At 43.7% G+C, this 21,253-nt stretch overlaps 2 protein-coding genes across 5 annotated transcripts in view; both read right to left on the bottom strand.

The window, feature by feature from the left end:
• The window catches only part of chrne (cholinergic receptor, nicotinic, epsilon), a 52,317-nt gene extending 48,237 nt beyond the window's left edge, over nucleotides 1-4,080 (bottom strand). The window contains exon 1 of the mRNA XM_069919978.1: nucleotides 3,979-4,080. Coding sequence (XP_069776079.1) covers nucleotides 3,979-4,021 — 43 coding nt within the window. The 5' untranslated portion in view covers nucleotides 4,022-4,080. The remainder of the gene's footprint in view (nucleotides 1-3,978) is intronic.
• Nucleotides 4,081-8,500: 4,420 nt separating this feature from the next.
• LOC138754945 (sperm-egg fusion protein TMEM95-like) overlaps nucleotides 8,501-21,253 on the bottom strand; it is a 39,309-nt gene continuing 26,556 nt past the window's right edge. For all 4 annotated transcript variants that reach the window (XM_069919983.1, XM_069919985.1, XM_069919984.1 and 1 more), the window contains one exon: nucleotides 8,501-8,768. In XM_069919983.1, the coding sequence (XP_069776084.1) occupies nucleotides 8,726-8,768 (43 nt within the window). In that variant the 3' untranslated portion in view covers nucleotides 8,501-8,725. The remainder of the gene's footprint in view (nucleotides 8,769-21,253) is intronic.

Below are 21,253 nucleotides of genomic sequence, written 5' to 3'. Positions count from 1 at the left end.
ACGGGGAGAATGCACAACCTCCTTCCAGGTAGCATCAGGTTTGAACTCGGGCTGCTGGTACTGTAACAGTGTCACGCTAACCTCTACGCTGACCGTGCCACCAATTTGATTTGTATTTGAGATTCGCTTTCTCCTTGGGAAGAGAGAGGTGACCTGGCTCCTTGTATTGCTGCCGTACTTTTGGCGCTCCCAGGAGGGGTGTAAGGAAGATAGGCCCAAGTCAGCATGGTTTCCTTAAAGCATGACAAACCTATTACAATTTTCCCAAAAGAGATCACAAGTAGGATAGACGGGGGATGTTGTATATTTGGACTTTCAAAAGGCCTTCGACAAGGGGCCAAACAAGATGAGAGCCCTTGGAATTACCAGCACGGGCAGATCATTGACTGATCGGCAGGAAACAAGGGATCCTGCTCTGGTCGACGACCGGTTCCCAGTCGTTGGTTGTTGGGGCCACTTCTTTTTACGTTGCATATCAATGATTCAGATTATGGAATAGATGGCTTTGTGGCTAAATCTGCTGAGGGCACAGACAGGCCGCAGAGAGACGTGGATAGAGTAGAAGGGCAAAGAGAACCAACGTTGGCGAAGCACCATCAACGGCACCAGAGACTGAAAGCCGGGCAAAACCAGTCAGCTTTTAGTTCGTGATAGAATGGAGGAACCTCCCTGCAGGCCAGCTGTCCCGGACCAAGGGGGGGGCGGGGTTACTGAGGGACAGTCACCTTTACTCAGGATCCTGTGGGAAGGGGGCCACAGGTCCATTCGGCCAATGGGTGTGCCTAGACAGATAAATATATACATACTGTGGTGTACCACCTTTGGAAAGTGTACGGTCATGCACTTTGGGAGAGGAAATGGACGGGCAGACTATCATTTAGATGGGGAGAAAGGTTTGGAGGGGTAAAAGTCCTCAGGCGGGATACCCGAAAGGTTAACCTTCGATCACGGTATCTGCAGACGTACGTATTTCACTTCTGACCTCCAGGCTGAGTCAGGGATATGATGTTGAGACTCTATGAAATGAGACCTCACTTGGAGGACCATGTGCAGTCTTGGGTGCCTCAATTGAGGACCCTGAGATTCCTTTTCCCAGCAGGCAAGGCAGAATCACCACTTATTGGCAGTGCAAAAAAAAAACTGTACGCAGTGTAAACAAATAAAGACATGTAAACAAACTGACTGTGGAATATAAAGAAACTACTTAGAGTGCACAAGTAAGAATCCGCAAATGAGTCCCTGATTGAGTTTGTTGTTGAAGGTTCTGTTGGAGGCTGTTCCTGAACCTGGCGGCACAGGTCTTGCGGCCCCTTCGACTTCTTCCCCAACGGCAGGGCCTGCATTGGGTGGTATGGGGGTGGGCTGTCGGGGGGAGCGGAGTGGGATCAGTATGAGGGCTGGTGTCGGGAGGAAGCGAGCAGTGGGATCAGTGTGGGAGCTGGAAATCGGGGGGAGCAGGGTGGTGGGATCAGTATGGGGCTGGTGTCTGGGGGAAGCAGGGTGGTGGGATCAGTGTGGTGTCGGGTTGTTGGGGGGGAGCAGGGTGGTGGGGTCAGTGTGCCATTGGGGAGGGTTCAGAAACAATTTACTAGAAGGATACCAGGAAGGATAGGGTTAGCGTATGAGCAACGAGGGGGTGAGTCATGGAGCCATTTTGAAGACTGAAAGCCCTGGGCAGGGTAGATGTGGTGAGGTTGTTTCTCCAAGGTCGGGGGGTGGGGGGGTCCAGGACAAGAGGGCATAACTTCAGGATAAAAGAGCGTCAATTTATAACAGAGACGTGGAAAATTTCTTTAGCCAGGGGGTCATGAGTCTGTGCGACTTGAGGCCGCGGGTGGTCGTGGAAGTGTTGGGTGCGTTTAAGGCAGAGATGGACAGGTATTTGATTAGTCAGGTCATCAGGGGTTATGGGGAGGAGGGCTGAGTGGGAGGGTGGATCAGCTCGTGGTTAGAATGGCGGGCCGACGTTTGCTCCTGGATCTTGCGTTTTGCAAACATCTGCCACAGATAGATGATGTGCAAAATTTGGGTGAGCTGAGGCCAGCTTGTCACAAATGAAATACAAATGTTGGAAAGTGGGCGGTCTGATATAAACTATTCCTTAAATGGAGAGAAAATTCCCCAGATGCAGAGAGAACTGGGAGTCCTCATGCGGGACAGCCTAAAGGTCAACTTGTGGTCTGAGACAGTGGCGAAGAAGGCGAATGCGAGGCTGGTGTTTGTTTCAAGAGGAATGGCCCTGCAACCTTCTGAAAGGTGATCATCATTTGTTCGAATGCACATTTGTTGTGCAGCCCTCACTCGGACTGAAATAGAGTTGATATATAAATAGCATTGTGCCAGTTGGCTGACTCTGGACAAAGGCCTGTCTTTAACAAGATGATGGATTTAAGTCCCATTCATAAATATTGGTTGGAAATGGAGGTGCTGACTTTACAATGCGAGTTTAATCTGACTAATCTTAGTCTGTTCTCTTCGTGAATGTAAAAGATCCCACGATAAGGTTTTGAAGAATGGCGATCTTGACTGATACATTTACAAGGGCATGGGAAGCAGGAGGCTCCAGGTTTTTCCTGCAGAGATGTGGGAAAAGGTTCTTAAACTGGTTAACCCTTCATCTGGTTCACCCTTATTCAGTTTAAGGGAGTGCATCGGGCGCATATGCCTGTCCATATTTTCCCTCATTTTAATCCAATCTGTAACAGGTACAATTCACAAGTGGCTTCGTTTTTGAAAAGGTCATTAATTCTCGTGATTGATCTGCAGTGGTTCTCAACCTTTCTCTTTCCACTCATATCCCACTTTAAGTAATCCCGAGGCCATTGGGGCTCTGTGATTAGTAAGGGGTTGCTTAAGGTGGGATGTGGATGGGAAGAAAACGGTTGAAACCCACTGTTTTAATCGTCCCTTATTGATCCATTATGTGCACCGTTTCAGAGCTCCAGAGGAAATGGGCCAATGACAATTTTTCTCAAGCAAAATATTTCAGTAACAATTGGGTCTAGAGCAGTGAATCTCAACCTTCCTTTCCCACTCATGTCCCACCTTAAGCAATCCCGTACTAATCATAGAGCACCGATAGCCTAGGGATTACTCAAAGTGGGATGTGACTGGAAAGAAAAAGGTTGAGAACCCCTGGTTTAGAACGTCATTGGAGAACAGAAGGATGAGGGGATGTGGGGTCCCCATAGAAGCATTTCAAACGCTGAAAGGCCTGGACAGAGTAGATGGGGCAAGGATGTTTCTCCACAGAAGGGGATTCTTGGACAAGAGGGCACAACTTCAGGATAAAAGGCCGTCAACTTGAAACAGAGAAGTGGAGAAACTTCTTTAGCCAAGGGTTCGTGAGTCTGCAGAGCGGGTTGCCGCGGGTGGCCGTGGGAGCGAGGTCATTGGGTGTATTTCAGGCAGGGATTGACCAGTCGGGGCATCAGGATCTTATGGGGAGAAGGCCGGGGAGCGGAGCCAAGTGGGAGAATGAAGTGGTCCGTGATTCCAACGGCGGGGCAGACTCAACAGGTCAACCTCTGTTCCTGGATCTTGCAGGAACTTCTTCAGCAGGTGGGTGAGTGGAATTCATTGAGTGGAATCTGTGGAATTCATTGCCACAGATGGCTGCGGAGTCCGAGCCTGCCGACATCCACCCCCTATGCCTGCTGTGCACAGGCTCGTTCCCTGGCAGCAGTGATTACACTTCACAGAAGTGTCTGCTGGCTGCGGGTTCTGCAGAATCTTTCTCTCTCTGTGTGATGGTAATAACCGTTCATACTTATTCTTTTTCCCCATGCGCTCTGCCGACGTCTCGGCCGAAAGGGTACAATCCTTTTGTCACTCTGCGGGTAAACGTTCAGGGAAACCAAGCCTTCGAATGAAGGGCATATTTGATACCCTCAAAAATAAAGGTTCAAATCCCATTCCGATAAAAACTGTCCCTACTGGTTTCCTGTTTTTTACTGATGGAATGAAAGCAAACCTTACCTTCTAATGCCAGACAAAGAAGCAGGAGAAGTGTCAGTACCATGGTCGCCAGTAAGTGAGCTAGCTTAGCTCTTGAGTGAGTGGTTGGCTCGGGGGTTTTAGCTTCTGGTCATCACGCAGTGCCAGGTTACACCACCCAGCTGCTAGACACACCAGCTGTACACTTAACCCTTCCTGCCCTGGCAACTCAGATTTATTGTTGGACATCACATACAACCCTAAGATTCCTTTTCTTGGCGGGTGAGGCAGAAACATCACTTATTGGCAGTGCAAAAAAAAAGCTGTACGCAGCGTAAACAAATAAAGACATGAAAACAAACTGACTGTGCAATATAAAGAAACTCCTTAGAGTGCACAAGTAAGAGTCCGCAAATGAGTCCCTGATTGAATTTGTTGTTGAGGGCTCTGTTGGTGGCCGCTCCTGAACCTGCCAGCATGGGTCTTGCAGACCCCTCGACCTCTTCCCTGACAGCAGAGCATGCCCCGGGCGGTGTGGGGGTGGGATCAGTGTGGGGGCTGGTGTCGGGGGGATGTGAGGCAGTGGGATCAGTGTGGTGTCAGGCTGTTGGGGGAGCAGGGTGGTGCGATCAGTGTGGGGGCCGGCCGTTGGGGGGAGTAGGATGGTGGGATCTGTATGGGGGCTGGTGTCAAGGGGGATCAGTGTGGGGGCTGGTGGAGGGCCATCAGGGGGAGCAGGGTGGGGTCTGTGTGAGACCGGGCTGTCAGGGGGAAGCAGGGCAGTGGGATTAGTGTGGGGTCTGGTGTCGGAGGGAAGCAGGGTGGTGGGATCAGTGTGCTGTCGGGCTGTCGGGTGAGAGTGGGGCGGTGGAATCAGTGTGGGCTGAGGTGTCAGGGGAGCGGGGTGGTGGGATCAGTGTGGGGGCTGGTGTCAGGGGGAAGTGAGGTGGTGGGATCAGTATGGGTGGTGGCCATCAGGAGGGGAGCAGAGCAGTGGGATCAGTGTGGGGGTTGGTGTCGGGTGGAAGCAGGGTGGTGGGATCAGAGTGGTGTTGGGCTGTCGGGGGAGGCAGGGTGGTGAGATCAATGTGGGGGCTGGTGTCGGGGGGGCGGGGCGGTGGGATCAGCGTGGTGTCGGGCTGTTGGGGGAGGTAGAGTGGTGGGATCAATATGGGGTCTGGTGTCTGGGGGGAAGTGAGGTGATGGGATCAATATGGGGTGTGGTGGGATCAGTATCGGGGCTGGTGTCAGAGGGGAAGTGAGGTGGTGGGCTAAGTGTGGGGGATGGTGGGATCAATGTGGGGGCTGGTGTTGGGGGGAAGTGAGATGGTGGGATCAGTGTGGGGGCTGGCCGTAGGTGGGGGGAGCGGGGCAGTGGGATCTGTATGGTGTCGGGCTGTCGGGGGAGGCAGGATGGTGGAATCAGTGTGAGGGCTGTCGGGAGATTCTCCCGGTGGGCCACTGTCAGTCCCCGCACTGCTCCCACTGCCTTGTTCCCCGGGACCAACAGCAGGCCGCCGGGAGAGAGCAGGGCAATGGAGACTGACAGCTGCAGTTTGTTTTTATAAAATGTTTTCTCCTACAGCCCAGCTGCTTTTCTTTCCTCTTGCGAATGACAGCAGATTTTCCTGTCATCTTTGTTGCCTGTTTTGACTCTCCTCAACGACAGGCCGGCACAGCCCATCATCCAACAAATCTCCTTGTACTGACAATAACCACACCAGCAGTGCGCGTATAAGACAGCTTTAATAAACTAATATGTACACTAAGAGGTCTTGTCTCTCTGCAAGACGAACCTGGAAGGCTAGACTGTAGCTCTGGACTGCTTTATATACAAGGTCACAGAATGACCCCTGGTAACCTAGTGGTATAATTACATATCACCACACACCCTGCAAATTTGAATGAGTAAGACATTACAGTCTCTCCTGGATGTATGCAATGAACAAACCCCCACCCTTTACCCACAAGCACCTTACAATTATCCTTCCAGCATCTCGCAACCTGGAGTGAAGCTCACGATTGCAAATTTCTGCGGGTGGGGAGCATTCTGGCTGGTACAGAGGGGCCATCAGTCCGGACAGAAGACCGAGGGTTGTTAACTCGGCCTGCAACATCACGGTTGCCAGTTCCCACTCCATCGAGGACATCTGCAAGAGACAGTGTCTTAAGAAAGCAGCCCCTCCACCCCCCCCTCCCCACCACCACTACCCCAGGCCACACCCTCTTCACTCTGCTACCATCGGGAAGGAGGTCCGGGAGCTGAAGACGAGCACAAGGATGGCTTCTTCCCCTCCACCATCAGATTCCCAAATGGTTGATGAACCATAGACACTGCCTTGTTGTAAGATGGTTACGACACTGCCATAAAACACTGAATTTCACGACTTGTTCATGACCATAAATTCTGATTCTCTTCACACTACCACCATCAGGGAAAAAAGTTACAGGAGGCTGAAGACGAACACCCAGTTGTAACGAGCCCAGAGGACTCCAAAACTCAGCATGAAAGTTCTTTTTGGTTTTCAGAGAGAGATTTGTTGTACATTTAATTCCATCAGCCACTCCAGTGTCTTGCCAAAAAAACTTCCCCCCTCAGGGTTCTCCAGATGATAGCCTCTTTCTTTCAGGTCACCACAGAGTTCCTTTCTGTTTCTCTTATTCCAAGTTTCCAAGTGAAACATTAGACAGCCAGTCCTCTCCTTTTGCATGAACCACAAGGGCTTTGACCAGGCTGTCTTCAAATATGGAGCTTTCCATAAGCTTGCCAGCTTGTCGTGTTCCTCTCTCTCTCCCCCCCTCCCCCCCCTCTCTCTCTCTCTCTCACACACACACACACACACACACACACACACACACACACACACACACACACACACACACACACACACACACACACACACACACACACACACAGAAAGCCTGTTTGGCTGTCTCTGCTTACAAAACCACATGACCCTCTTAGAACAGCAAGCTCCCCTCCAGACAGAAGGTGGCTCCAACAAGATCTTTCATCTGTTGCCTTTTGGTAAACAACAATCCATCAATGAAGTATCTTGGGCACTCTCCAAAGCTCTTGCAAAGACTGTTGGCCCCGACATGTCTAGCATGGGGCAGAGCTCCAATATTTTAAATAAGATCTGTTTCTATAGTGTTTGTATGTAACCTACTCTGACAAACCTTTCCAAATTTAACTCCCAAAAAATGTCTATATACTCTGTCACACAATGGTACAAAAACACCCTCTGCTACCAGATTTCTGAATGGTCAATGAACCAGACCCTACCCCACTTTTACTGAATGCGGTGCTCCCTTTGAGGCCTTCTCTGCTTCACTCAGCTCCTCCGTTCCGTCCGCAACCACAGCGACCTCCCAGTTCTGGGTCACACTCCTGCACTCACGTGTCTGTCCGTGGCCCTGTGCACTGTCCCGTGCCCCACGCCCCCTCCCGACCACCTGCAGCTCGGAAGAACAACACCTTATTTTCCATCTGGACATCCTCCAGCCACGTGGTGTGAACATTGACCTTACTGCCCCTTCCAGTAAAGCTGCCCACCTTTTCTTCCCCCCCCAACTTTTGCTGTCCTTCCAGCTCTTCTGCCCACCCAGACCTCCCATCCCCCAGACCTCCCATCCCCCACACTGCTGCTGTCCCCTTCCACTTATCATCTCCTGCTTTTCCACCCCTCCCCTTCCCCCCACCTATGCTTTTCTTTAGACGCCCACGGGTGTATTATCGTACTTTGATGTAGGGCTCAAGCCTGAAATGTCAGTTCAGCATTTTGTGTTTTTACTACCTCATTTTCTCTTCTTTTTGCACTCATTTATTTATTTTTAAATGTAATTTATTTGCAACATTTCCACTGTGACACTGCCACAAAACAACGAATTTTGTGAAATGTCCCTCACAATTCCTTCAACATTTTCCCTCATTTTAAATTCAAATCCTCTTGTATGAGACATTTTTAAAACAAACGGAAGGACTTTGTCTTAAAAACACACTGAAATGCTGGGGAACTCAGCCAGTGTTCCAGCATCCACAGGACACTCCCGATGCCCCGACTGTGGACCCTCATCCTGGCCGCCCATCCTACCAGAGCTCCCGATGCCCCAAACATGGATAGCTCCCTATCCCACCGAAGCTCCCGGTGCCCCAACCGTGGACCCTCACCCCGGCCACCCTCTCTACCAGAGCTTGTCCTGTTCCTCTCTCTCTCTCTCTGCCGACCCGACCCGCCCCCCTCCCAGCCCCCTGCACAGCAGCCCCGGCCGTGGACCCTCGTCCCAGCCGCCTGCCCATCTGAGCTCCCGATGCCCCGAACACAGACTCACCACCCAGAGCTGCCATCCGAGCTCCCTTCACCTTGAATGACGCAGGTACTTACCACAGTCAAAATAATGACCTGTGTAAAAGTTGAACCCCCAAATTTGACCCGAAAAATTGGTGCCAAAGATTTGACGATTACACGGGTGAATGTTAGAATTCAACCATTAGATTGATAGAAGAAGAACCACTTACACCAGATAAGGGACAGTGAGAGAAATAAGATTAAAACCCCACCAGTAAACCTTGCAGCACCATTTATTGTGGAACAAAATGTTAGATTAAACAAACCATCCAACGACAGCAAATCAGTACATTTTGTAGAGTTACTCCGTATCGTGTCCAGGAACCAATGGACGAATTGGGCTTTACCATGGGAACTTTTGATTAGTGCGAAAGAACAGCGCTGCAACTTGGCACCGTTAACGAAGCCGCCCAAGACCGAAAAGCATGGGCGGTAGATGTCTATTTAACCTCCCGGCCTGTCTTCGCCTGGAATTTGCGAGATCTAGTAGGACAATTTTCATAAAAATAGGAAGGTTATTGGGGTGCATGAGTTCAAGTTCATTGATTGTCATCCAACTGTACAAGTACAATACGACGAAACAGCATTCTCTGGTCCTCGGTCCTAAACATGCAGACACATGACCCGCATACAGACAAACAATACATGTGAAGTACATACATTTTTTTAATTTCAAATTTAATTTTTTAACATTTTAAATTTAGACATACAGCACAGTGACAGGCCCTTCCAGCCCAAGAGCCATTCCACCCAATTTACACCCAATTGACCTACAACCTCCGGTATGCTTTGAACGGTGGGAGGAAACCAGAGCCCCCTCCCCCTCGTGGAAAACCCACTCAGGGCAAGAATAACCCCCAGAGGGTTGTTAGTTCGGTCTGTGACATCATGAGCACCAGACTTCACTCCATCGAGGATGTCAACATTAGACGGCATCTTAAAAGAGGTCCTCAAGGACCTCCCCACCCACCCACTCAGGCCATGCCCTCTTCTCTCTGCTACCATCGGGGCAAAGGTCCAGGGGCCTGAAGACGAGAATAAGGACAGCTTCTTCCCCTCCGCTACCAGATTCCTGGATGATAAATGAACCACAGACGTGGCCTGACTTTTCATGCACTGTTATTTTTACAGTAATGTCATGAGATGGTTATAATATGGAAGTTTACCCCACGATGCTGTCGCAAAACCTCAAATTTCATGACGTCAGATGTGTTTGTTGAGTTCTTTGCCTCAGACAATGAAGCTAGTAATTTTCAAGTGCGAGATGTGTTTTTTTCATTTCACAATCAGATTATAGTCCTAAATAAAATTTGTGTTCATTACAGCATCTTTGTTCAAAAAAATATACCACTAGCTTAAAAATTGGTTATAGGGTGGGGTGTGGGCAGGTCATGGAGTAGAATTTTAAGGTCAATGGCCTATAGGATGACCCCTTTTGGGGGGTGGGGGATGCTTCAAGGCTTGTCTTATCCACCAAAATTTTTTTTGTGCTTTGCACTTGATATGAGTAAAGTGTTTTGTTAATAAACCGCCTGTTTACTCTCCTTTAATTTGTATTTTAAAAGTACTGCCCGAGAATGCGGAAAAGCCGGAAATCCGGGCTGACCCAGTTTTAGGCTTTGACTGTGGTGGAAAGGCCCGACGGTGCAGACATTTCACTGTCTGAGAGTAACCTCAGCCGGGCCTCTGGTCCATACGTCTTTTACCTTGTTCAATATTCTTGTTAAGTTTTATAAGATATTCATAAATAATAAGTAGATATACTTTTATATGTGGTTAAAAATACCTGCGATACAATGAAAAAGGACACTGATGTCCCATCAAAGTGCTGAGTAGTGAAATAATCAAACTTAACCCCCTTCCACTTCTAAGCGCACGTTTGTGTAATGCGTGTGTCAGTTCAGAAAAGTTCTTTGGTTCATGCTCCAATTTCATTTCTCACTCCTTCAAGTTCACTGGTTGCAGGCAATTCTTATACTGTGCACAGAACTTATAATTTATGAAGTTCACCAGGCTTTGGTGCTTGAAAGGTAAATGGTTACCGCTCAGGAAGGTTCTTGTCAGTTTTCAGAGAGAGATTCAATGTATGTTGACACCACAACTGATTCCTTTTATAAATTATCCACTTCAATGTCTTGCTGAAGAAAATTGCCCCCTCAGGGTTCTCCAGATGACAACCTCTTTCTTTCAGGTCACCACAGAGTGCTTTTTGCTTCTCTTATTCCAAGAGAAACATTAGACAGCTAGTCCTCTCCTCTGGCATGAACCACAAGGGCTTTGACCAGGCCGTCTTCCAAAATGGGGCTTTCCACAAGTTTGCCAGCTTGTCCTGTTTCAGTCCCAGCTACTGTTACTAGCTGTAACACTGTATAAGTGATATGTGTGTGCGTGTGTGTGTGTGTGTGTGTGTGTGTGTGTGTGTGTGTGTGTGTGTGTGTGCGCGTGTGTGTGTGTGTGTGTGTGCGTGTGTGTGTGTGTGCGTGTGTGTGTGTGTGTGTGTGTGCATGTGTGTGTGTGTGTGTGTGTGTGTGTGTGTGTGTGTGTGTGTGTGTGTCTCTCTCTCTCTCTCTCTCTCTGACAGAAAACCTGTTTGACTCTCTCTGCTTGCAAAACCACATGACCCTCTTACAACAACTCCAGACAATCTGTGGCTCCAACAAGATCTTTCATCTGTTGCCTTTTGTAACAACATTCCATTAGTGAAGTCTCTTGGACACTCTCCAAAGCTCTTGCAAAAGCTGTGGAGCCGATATGTCTAGCATTGGGCAGAGCTCCAGTATTTCAAATAAGAACTATTTTTTTTAAACTTTATTTATAATATTTTTAAAAGATAATACAATTTAAAAAACCCTGTTACAAAAATACATCAGTAAAATATATAGTCTTCAATTATATATTTAGAAATAGGATTATACCATTTTCAATGGATAGTTGTTATTTAAAAGAATGGGATTTGAAAGGTAGAAAGGATTTGAAATGGGTAGATGACTGTTTTGAGAAAGGAGTTTTTCTTTCTTTTATTCAATTATTTCATATTTCACTGAATTCGATATTTGCTTATTATCAAATACAAGCTTTTTAAAAAGGAAATTTTGGACAAGAAATTAAACTTCCTAATATGTTCAGATTTGAAAAATTAATTACAGAACCTTTGAAAAAATGATTTATATCAGAAATATATAGCTTATGGCAAGAGAAGATGAATAAATGGTGTTTTTAGAATAAAAACAAATGGGAGAAGGAGTTATAACTTATTATATTGGAGGAGGATTGGTTAAAGATATGTAAAAATGCGGAAACTGAGTTGATTAATGTAAGATATAATTTAGTAAATTATAACTTTGTACATCAGTTATATTTGACACCGGAGAAGTTGAAAAAATATGGTTTTAGGGACTCAGATTTATGTTTCCGGTGTGGAGGACAAAAAGGGACTTTTCTACATTCAGTTTGGTTATGTGAAAAGGTACAAATTTTTTGATTAAAAGTTAGACAATTTTTAGAATGTTTATATAATATTCAGTTATTACTTGATCCTATATTATTTTTATTAGGATTTATGACGGACTTAAGGGGATTGAAGTTGGATAAATTTCAAATCGCTTTTATTCGGTTGATTTTAGCTGTTGCAAGAAAATGTATTGTAGTTTCATGGAAAGACAATGTAGAGATTAGTATTCAAATTTGGCATAATGAATTGAAATCTTGTATCTATTTAGAAAAAATAACGTATAGATTACATAATGATTATTCTTTTTTCATTAAAATGTGGGATCCATATTTAAAATATATGGGTCTTAGTATATGTTAATTAAGATATTTTAATAATTCTCTATATATGTTATGCTGAGGCACTTTGTATAAAGCTCCATTAGCATGTAGAAGTAGAGGTTTGGGGTTTTTTTAGGGGGTGGGGGTTGGGGTGTTTATTAATTTACTAAATAATATCTGTTTTAAAGAATTTGTCTGTGACCTACTTTCCCAATTTATCTCCCTAAAAACAACTATCAATCAGCCATCCATCTTCTCGACTGCTCAGATCAAAAGGAGAAGGGTGGCCTGCAAGGGGCTATGGATAGGATTGGGCTCGGGAGGTGTCCCTGGTCAGTAACGGCCAATCATGGTGTAAGAAACGTAAAAATTATGCTCATAATCGAACCTCCCCGCCCCCTTCATGAAGTTATTTGGTGGGCCCCTCCCTAGCGTGGAGGACGTCTACTGCACGCAATACAGGCGGAAAGCAATAAGCATTGTGAAAGACTCTGCACATCCCTCACATAAACTGGTCTCCCTTCTGCCACCTGGCACTGGGGCCCTGAGTGGGAAGCAGCTTTTTTCTCCCAAGCCATCAGGTTCCCGAACTCCCAATACAGATGTGGATAGTGCGATGTGGACTTTTAGTGTCTACTGTGAAAGAATATATAGATATGTTTTTGGGAGATAAATTGGGAAAGGTTTCTTAGAGTAGGTCACAGACAAACACTTTAAAACAGATCTTATTTGAAATACTGGAGCTCTGCCCAATGCTGGACATATCGGCCCCACAACCTTCGCAAAAGCTTTGGAGAGTGTCTAAGAGACTTCACTAATGGATTGTTGTTTACAAAAAGGCAACAGATGAAAGATCTTGTTGGAGTCACAGATTGTCTGGAGCTATTGTAAGAGGATCATGTGGTTTTGCAAGCAGAGAGAGTCAAACAGGCTTTCTCTCAGAGAGAGACAGACAGACAGACAGATCACTTCTACAGTGTTACAGTCAGCAACAGCAGCTGGGACTGGAACAGGACAAGCTGGCAAGCTTGTGGAAAACCCCATTTGGAAGACAGGTTGTGAGTGCTTAGTTCAGACTGGTCAAAGCCCTTGTGGTTCATGCAAGAGGAGAGGACTGGCTGCCTAATGTTTCACTTGAAATAAGAGAAACAAAAAGGAACTCTGTGGTGACCTGAAAGAAAGAGGTTATCATCTGGAGAAGCCTGAGGGGACAAGTTTCGTCAGCAAGACATTGAAGTGGCTGATGGAAGTAAATCAGTTGTGGATGTCCTGGGACAACAAATCTCTCTCTGAAAACCAACAAGAACCTTTCTGAGCGGTAACCATTTACCCTTCGAGCACCAAAGCCTGGTGAACTTTATAAATTCCATGCACAGTATAAGAATTACCTGCAACCAGTGAACTTGAAGGAGTGAGAAGTGAGATTGGAGCATGAACCAAAGAACTTTTCTGAACTGACACACGCATTACACAAACGTGCGCTTAGAAGTGGAAGGGGGTTAAGTTGGGTTAGTTAAGTTAAAGTGTGATTCTGTTTTCATGTTTAAAGATAATTAAAAACAACTTTTGTTTAAGTAATCATTTGCCTTGGTGAATATCTATTGCTGCTGGGTTTATGGGTCCTCTGGGCTTATAACACTATGTCTTAATATTTTAAGGTGTTAACTGCTTCCCTAACTTTATATCTATGTAAATCTACTCCGTGGTCCCAGAAAAACACTCTCTCATCTTTACCATGTGAGCATGGTATGAACGGTAAATAAAGGTGAGTTTGACTTTTATCTACTATAAGGCAGACAGGAAGTTACCACCTTGTCCAGCATCCCACACGGAAACCTACAGCACCTGGTGTTCCCAGGCAGTCTCCCCTTCACGTATTGACCAGGCCTGAGTCTGTTTAGCTTCTGAGATCAGACAATCCCAGACATATTCAGACTATTAGGGCTTCTGCTAAATAATCTAAATAATCTCATGAAATTAATTAAGAAAAGGACACCATCTTAGATTTCTTTATATTTTTTGGAGATTTATCCGATAACAGATCCAAAACACAATTAAAATCTCCTCCGATTAAAATATTTTCATTAGCCTGGTTTAATGTTAAAAATGTTTCAGACATAAATCGTTCATTATCTACATTGGGTGTAGTAACGTCCATGGTTCTGCATGGTCAGTAACGTCCATGGTTCTGCAAAAATCTTACAATTCACCATTAAAACTCTACCAGCTGTTTCAGAAAATGGTTCCAGTTCAAACGGTATCTTCTTATGAACCAAAATCGCCACTCCTCGTGCTTTGGAATTAAAAGGAGAGGCAACCACATGACCTACCCAACCTCTTTTCAGTTTCAAATGTTCTTTCTCAGTAAATCTTTTTCTTGTAAAAAAGCTTCTTGTAAAAAACCTTCATCTTTTTAATATAAGATAACACACACTTATGCTTAATCGGATTATTAAGACCGTGTACATTAAAAGTCCAAAAATTCAAGTTAGTCATACTTTACTAAAAAAAACCACAACTCACACAGTTAACAATTATTAAAAAAAAACCCTTCAAAGAAAATACAAATAAAAAAATTCCCCAAAACTACACCACTGTAGTAATTCCCCAATGAACTGCGTGTGGATAAACCCACTAGTGGCAGACGACTTTCGAAAGTATCAAATTCATCCACCCCCCACCCCCAGCTGAACTTCTCCACAGTTAATCATCTTATTCAAGTTCATCCCATTGATTCCAATCCCAAAGATTGTTCCAGATCCTCAATATCAAGCAGGCTTCACGTCAATTCCCCCTTCTTTCCGTTCCCATTCCCATTCCTCTTGTCAGATACTCTCCTCTTAGGTGATTGCGGTCAATCAGGTACCCGCACGTCTGGCAAAGAATTCGCAAAAATTAATGCATCAAGATCATTCTCAAGAAACTGAGATTGATAATTCCCATAGAAAACTTTCAACACAGCAGGATACCGAAAAGTAAATTTGTACCCTTTTCTCCACAACACCTTTTTAGCTTAATTAAATTCCTTATGCCTCTTAATTATCTTCGATTCCTGGTTCCCCCATTCCACCTCTTTGAGGCCTACCTTCTTTACTGTAGTTGTGGTTAATTCCTCATACTCTTGTGTCCCTAACAGTGCAGGGCTTTCCTCCTTCTCTTCACCTGCACTTACTGTTGGTCAGGTTGCTCGACTGCGGGTCTGGAGCCCTGCTGATGTTGGGCCAACTTCCTCAGCTCGGTGCCTTTCGGGATCCCCCCCCCACCCCCCATCCAGGCCCTTTACCAACAGTTCGCGCATGCCCGGCAGTACTGTCGATCGCCCAGATGCGTCTTCCGACACACCACTGCGTGTCGCTGAGCCGTTGGGTACAATAGTGGGACCACACATCAATGTCGGGAGCCACTTGGCTATCTCGCTTGTGCGCCCGGCGTCATGGGTCCACGTTTCAGAGTCAGCCGGGCGGGTAACAATGCTGGCGCCATCTTGCGGTTGCAGGACAGGTGCCGGTGTTACTCCGGTGTCCAGGAGTTTGTTGGGCATTAGGAGTAGAGTCAATTGATTCCATGGCTTCTCTCTGGTAGGTAGGTCTCAGTTCTTCAGCAATTTTAAAAGGTCATTTCTTTTGTAATTGAGCCTTCGTCTTCTTTCACATTTGTAGCCATTCTCTATCTTCTGTCTTCAGAAACATTTTTAAAAACTTTTCAGACTTTTCAGTTCAGGCTTTAGATAGTTTAACTGGGAAGAGGTGGAATTACACGTTTTCTTCCTAAGCAATCTTGCCAATCCCCGTCTAAGATGCCTGTTCAGCTGGTGTCTTTGATGAAGGATTTGAATTTGGTGGAAATTTGGAGAAGATTAAATCCAACAGAGAAAGATTTTTCTTTTCATTCATCAAGACATGATTCTTTTTCTACAATAGATTTGTTTTTATATCGGCACATCTTCAGGCTCGGATTATTCAGACTGAATATAAGAGTAGGATTGTGTCCGATCATTCTATGCTATTTATATCTTGTGTCGGTTCTGAAGTCATGCAGTCAACTTACTGATGGAGATTTAATGCAATGTTATTGAAAAAACCTGAGTTCGTTAACAATATTAAAGAACAAATTGCTTCTTTTTTAAGTATAAATACTAATTCAGTGCAGAGTGATTTTATCTTGTGAGATGCTTTGAAGGCATATTTACGGGTCAAATTATTAGTTATTCATCAAAAGTTAAGAAACAATATTTGGCAGAAAGTTTGATGTTGGAGAAACAGATAACTGATTTGGAAAAGGACTTCTAAAAAAAAATATTATTGAAGATACTGAAAAGGCGGAGTTGACCAAGTTAAAACTTCGTTATAATACATTGCAAACATATCAATTTGAGCAGTTAATTCAAAGGTCTAAACAGCGTTATTATGAATTAGGGGATAGACCCCATAAGGTATTAGATTGGCAGTTGAAGACTGAATAATGCTGTTAAAAAGGATTCAATAGCTACGTATAAGCCTCAAGAAATTAATGATCAATTTTGTTCATTTTATCAAACATTATATACTTCTGAAGGGGTTCAAGATAATGGTTCTATTGAATCCTGTTTTATCTGCTTTGGATTTGCCAGTTTAAGGGGAGGATGAAGTGAAAGAACTGGGGTCTCCATTTACAGATTTTGAAATTAAGGAGGCTCTACAGGAGATGCCAAATGGGAAATCTCCTGGAGACAATGGATTTACTGTAGAGTTTTATAAGGTATTTTATGAAGATTTGTCTCCTGTATTTATGAAGGTACTTCAACAGATAACAGGTGAGCAATCGCTACCAGACTCTTTTTCAAGAGCGATAATTACAGTAATTCCAAAGAAATACAGAGATCCATTGAATGTAGCTTCATATCGACCAATTTCTTTATTAAATGTAGATTATAAAATAATAGCGAAAATATTGGCAAATAGACTTGCTAAGCATTTACCTCATTTGGTACATGCTGACCAAGCAGGTTTTATTAAGAATAGGTATGCTTCGGATAATATTCTTAGACTGATTACTTTGATCAATGTGTCGAGGCAGCAACCCAACCTACCAATGGTCATCGCACTTGATGCAGAGAAAGCATTTGATCGGGTTGAATGGAATTTTTTATTTAAAGTTTTAGAAAAATTTAATTTTGGGCCATTTTTTTACTGGTTGGGTTAAGGCATAATATAAAAATCCAATTGCCAGGGTGGTGATGAATGGCCAAACCACTTCATCATTTAAACTATCACATTCAATGCGTCAAGGTTGTTCATTATCACCAGCCTTATTTGCATTGGTCATAGAACCATTAGCTCAAGCAATTAGACAAAATGACAATATTAAAGGGATAAAAATTGCAGAAGATGAATATATCATTAATTTATTTGCTGATGATATATTGATATATTTAACATATCCAGAACAATCTTTGAAACATTTGCAAAAGTGTCTGGAGTATAAAGTGAATTAGGATAAGAGTGAAATATGACCAATCTCAGGTGGTGATTATAATGAAGGTAAACAGATTACAAAATTGTGATGGTCTGACAAAATTAAATATTTAGGGGTAATTGTCGATGCAGATTATCAATCTCTATATAAATTAAATTATGTACCATTACTGAAGAAGATTAAAGTGGATTTGAATAAATGAAAGATCTTCCGTTAACAGTAATGGGTCGGGTAAACTGTATTAAGATGAATATCTTTCCACATATTCAATATCTCTTTCAATCAATCCAATGTTCACTTCCAAAAATATTTTTTCAGGATTTGAATACAGCGGTAAGGAAAATTTTGTGGAAAGGGAAGTTAGCCAGGGTAGCATTACAAAAACTGATTTGGAAATATGCTTGAGGAGGACTCCAATTGCCTCATTTTCAGAATTATTATGAGGCCGCACAATTAAAATTTGTTAATAGGATGTTAGATATTACACAACCTCCGAGTTGGGCTAAAGTTGAATTGGCTTGTATTTATCAGTTTCAGGTTCATCAATTTATATTTAAGTGGAATTCTTGTTTATTACAGGGATATAATATGCCTGTTTTAAAACATTTATTAGGGATTTGGAATAAAAGGAATTCTATTATAGGTTCAAGGGGTAAGAAATCAACCCAAACTCCATTATAATAAAATAGGGTTATTCCTTTATCAATGAATAATATGTATTAAAAGATTTGGGATTTGATTGAGGCTTGTTTGAAGAAGGACAGTTTCTTAGGGAAAAATTTGGAATACCATTTAATTCTTTATTTGTGTACTATCAAGTCCGAACTTTGGTAAGGGATAATTTTGGAAGAGAAATGAAGCTACCTGAATTAACAAAGTTTGAGTTTCTGATTATATGATTTTGCATATATTAAAAAAGGGTTTTATTTCTGATAAGCATGCTTTTTTGCAAGATAGTATGAATAAACCAAATTTAAATAAATCTAGAAATAAATGGGAAAGTGATTTATCTTATGATATACCTCAAGAGGATTGGGAAGTTATGTGTCAAGACGGGGTGACTAAATTACTTAATGTAAGATATAGTTTGGTTAATTAGAATTTTTTACATCAGTTATATTTGACTCCTGAGAAATTGAAAAGATATGGATTTAGTAATTCGGATTTATGTTTGAGATGTGGATTACATATTGGAACATTTCTACACGCAGTTTGGTTTTGTAATATAGTCCAACCATTTTGAGAAAAAAATTAGAGTATTTTTTGAAAAACGATTTAAGATAAAATTGCTATCGGACCCAAAATTTTTTTGCTAGGTTATACCATATCTTTGACTGGTTTGGGGTTGGACAAGTTTCAGATAGCTTTTGTTCATTTAGTATTGGCAGCAGCACAGAAATGTATTGCGATTACTTGGAAGGATAATGTAGAAGTGAACATAGGCTGTTGGCATAATGATTTGAGGTCTTGCATTTATATGGAGAAAATAACATATAATTTGCATGATAATTGTTCTTTTTTTGTTCAAATGTGGCCACCCTATTTGTAATGTATGGGTTTAGAAATATCTTAAATCTTTTTATTATAAGTTTGTGATAGCACACAGTCTATGTATGTAATTAATTGATATATGCATTTTTTGCAGGGCTCGCTGGGGGGGGTTGTTTTTTTTTACTTTACTTTGCTATTATTTCTTATATATTTTGAGAATATTAAATAAAGTTTTTAGAAAAAGAAAAGGACCCCATAAATTTACAGAGTTAAAGTTCATTTCAATAGTAGAACATCTAACTTTTTCCAAAGTCAGACAGCCATTAAATCTGAGTAGGAGGGTCAGCATCTTTCCATCTCACTAATACAGGTCTTCCAGTGATAAGGACAATTGCAGCGCAGAAACAGGCCAGTTCAGCCCTTCTAGTCTTCTCCCACCTAGTCCTATTGACCTGCACCTGGCCCCATAACCCTCCACACCTCCCTCGTCCAAAGTCCTATCCAATTTTTCCTTAATTATTAACATCGAGCCTACATTTACCACTTCGGCTGGAAGCTCATTGCACACTCCCACTACCCTCTGAGTGAAGAAATTCCACCTCACGTTTCTCCTAAACTTCTCCCCCTTCAGTCTCAACCCATGTCCTCTTGTTTGAATCTTCCCCACTCTCAGTGGAAAAAGCCTGGCCACATCAAATTTAGAAGATTGAGGGAGGATCTTATAGAAACATATAAAATTCTTAAGGGTTTAGACAGACTAGACACAGGAAAGTTGTTTCCAATGCTGGAAAAAACTAGAACCAAAGGTCACAGTTTAAGGATAAGGGGAAAGTTTTTTAGGACTGAGATGAGGAAAAATTTCTTCTCTCAGAGGGTGGTGGATCTGTGGAATTCTTTGCCACAGGAGGTAGTTGAGGCTGGTTCCTTGTCAATATTTAAGAGTAGGTTAGATTTGGCCCTTGTGGCTAAGGGGATCGGGGGTATGGGGAGAAGGCAGGAATCGGGTACTGATCAGCTATGATCATATTGAACGGCTGTGTAGGCTTCAAGGACCAAATGGTCTACTCCTGCACCTATTTTTCTATGTTTCTATGACTATCGGTCACCCTCATAATTTTAAATACCTCTATCAAATCACTCCTCAATCTTTTACGCTTGTACGCTTCAGGGAATAAAGTCCTAGCCAGTACAATCTTCTACATTCCAGGAAACAAAGTTCTAGCCTGTACAATCTTCTACGTTCCAGAAAAAAGAGTCCCAACCCTCCTACCTTAGCTCCTCCCTTAGTCCTGCCCATGTGACCCCGGGCCAAAAGGTTGACTCCCCTCTCCTTCCCGCTCATTTTCCTACCCTGGACCCGGGCCAGCAGACTTTAGCTCAATAAAGCCTATCGTTTCCCTCAGTCTTTTGTCTGTGTCATTATTGGGGCTACCGATAGTCCCCAACACCCAGCCTGCCCAATCTTCTATGTTCCAGGGAAGACCCAGCCTTCTCAATCTTCTACGTTCCAGGGAAGTCCAAGCTTGATCGATCTTCTATGTTCCAGGGAATAAGTCCCAGCCTGCTCAATCTTCTACATTCCAGGGAACAGAGTCCCAGCCTGCTCAATCTTTCCCTGTAACTCAAACTCTGAAACCCAGGCCACATTCTTGCAAACCTCCTCTGCATCTCTCTCTAATCTGTTGACATCCTTCCTACAATTTAACTTCACCAATGCCTTGCACAACTTCAACATGACATCCCAACTCCTGTACTCAATTCTCTGATTTATGAAGCCCAATGTACCAAAAGCTTTCTACACCACCCTATCTACATGTTTCTGGGACTGCAGCCCAGACAAATACAAATCTATTGGCTTACTCATTCCAAACAGGGCAAGGAAAGGTAAGGAGTGAAATTAATATTAAGATCTGAAGGCAAGGTACAATCATACCCCTGATCGGATGAGATTTAGAGTTATGAGGAGAATGCTGTCTGATTTTTATGCTGTCATATGAAGCAAGGGTAGCAGAGCTGGGACCTTTCTCTTTGGAGCGTAGAAGGATGAGAGGAGACTTGATAGAGATTCTGTTTCCCAGGGCAGGATCAGCAAACACCAGAGGACGTCTGTACAAAGTAATGGGAGGGAAATTTGAGAGGGGGGTGGAAGATTCTTTTAAACCCAGAGAGTTGCGGGGGCCTGGAATGCCTTGCTGGGGATGGTGGTGGAGGCTGGAACATTGGGGGCATTCAAAAGACTTTTAGACTTGCAC

Source organism: Narcine bancroftii, chromosome 2 (genome assembly GCF_036971445.1).
Source record: "Narcine bancroftii isolate sNarBan1 chromosome 2, sNarBan1.hap1, whole genome shotgun sequence".
Classification (NCBI taxonomy): Eukaryota; Metazoa; Chordata; class Chondrichthyes; order Torpediniformes; family Narcinidae; genus Narcine; species Narcine bancroftii.
This window is presented reverse-complemented; position numbering and strand designations above follow the sequence as displayed.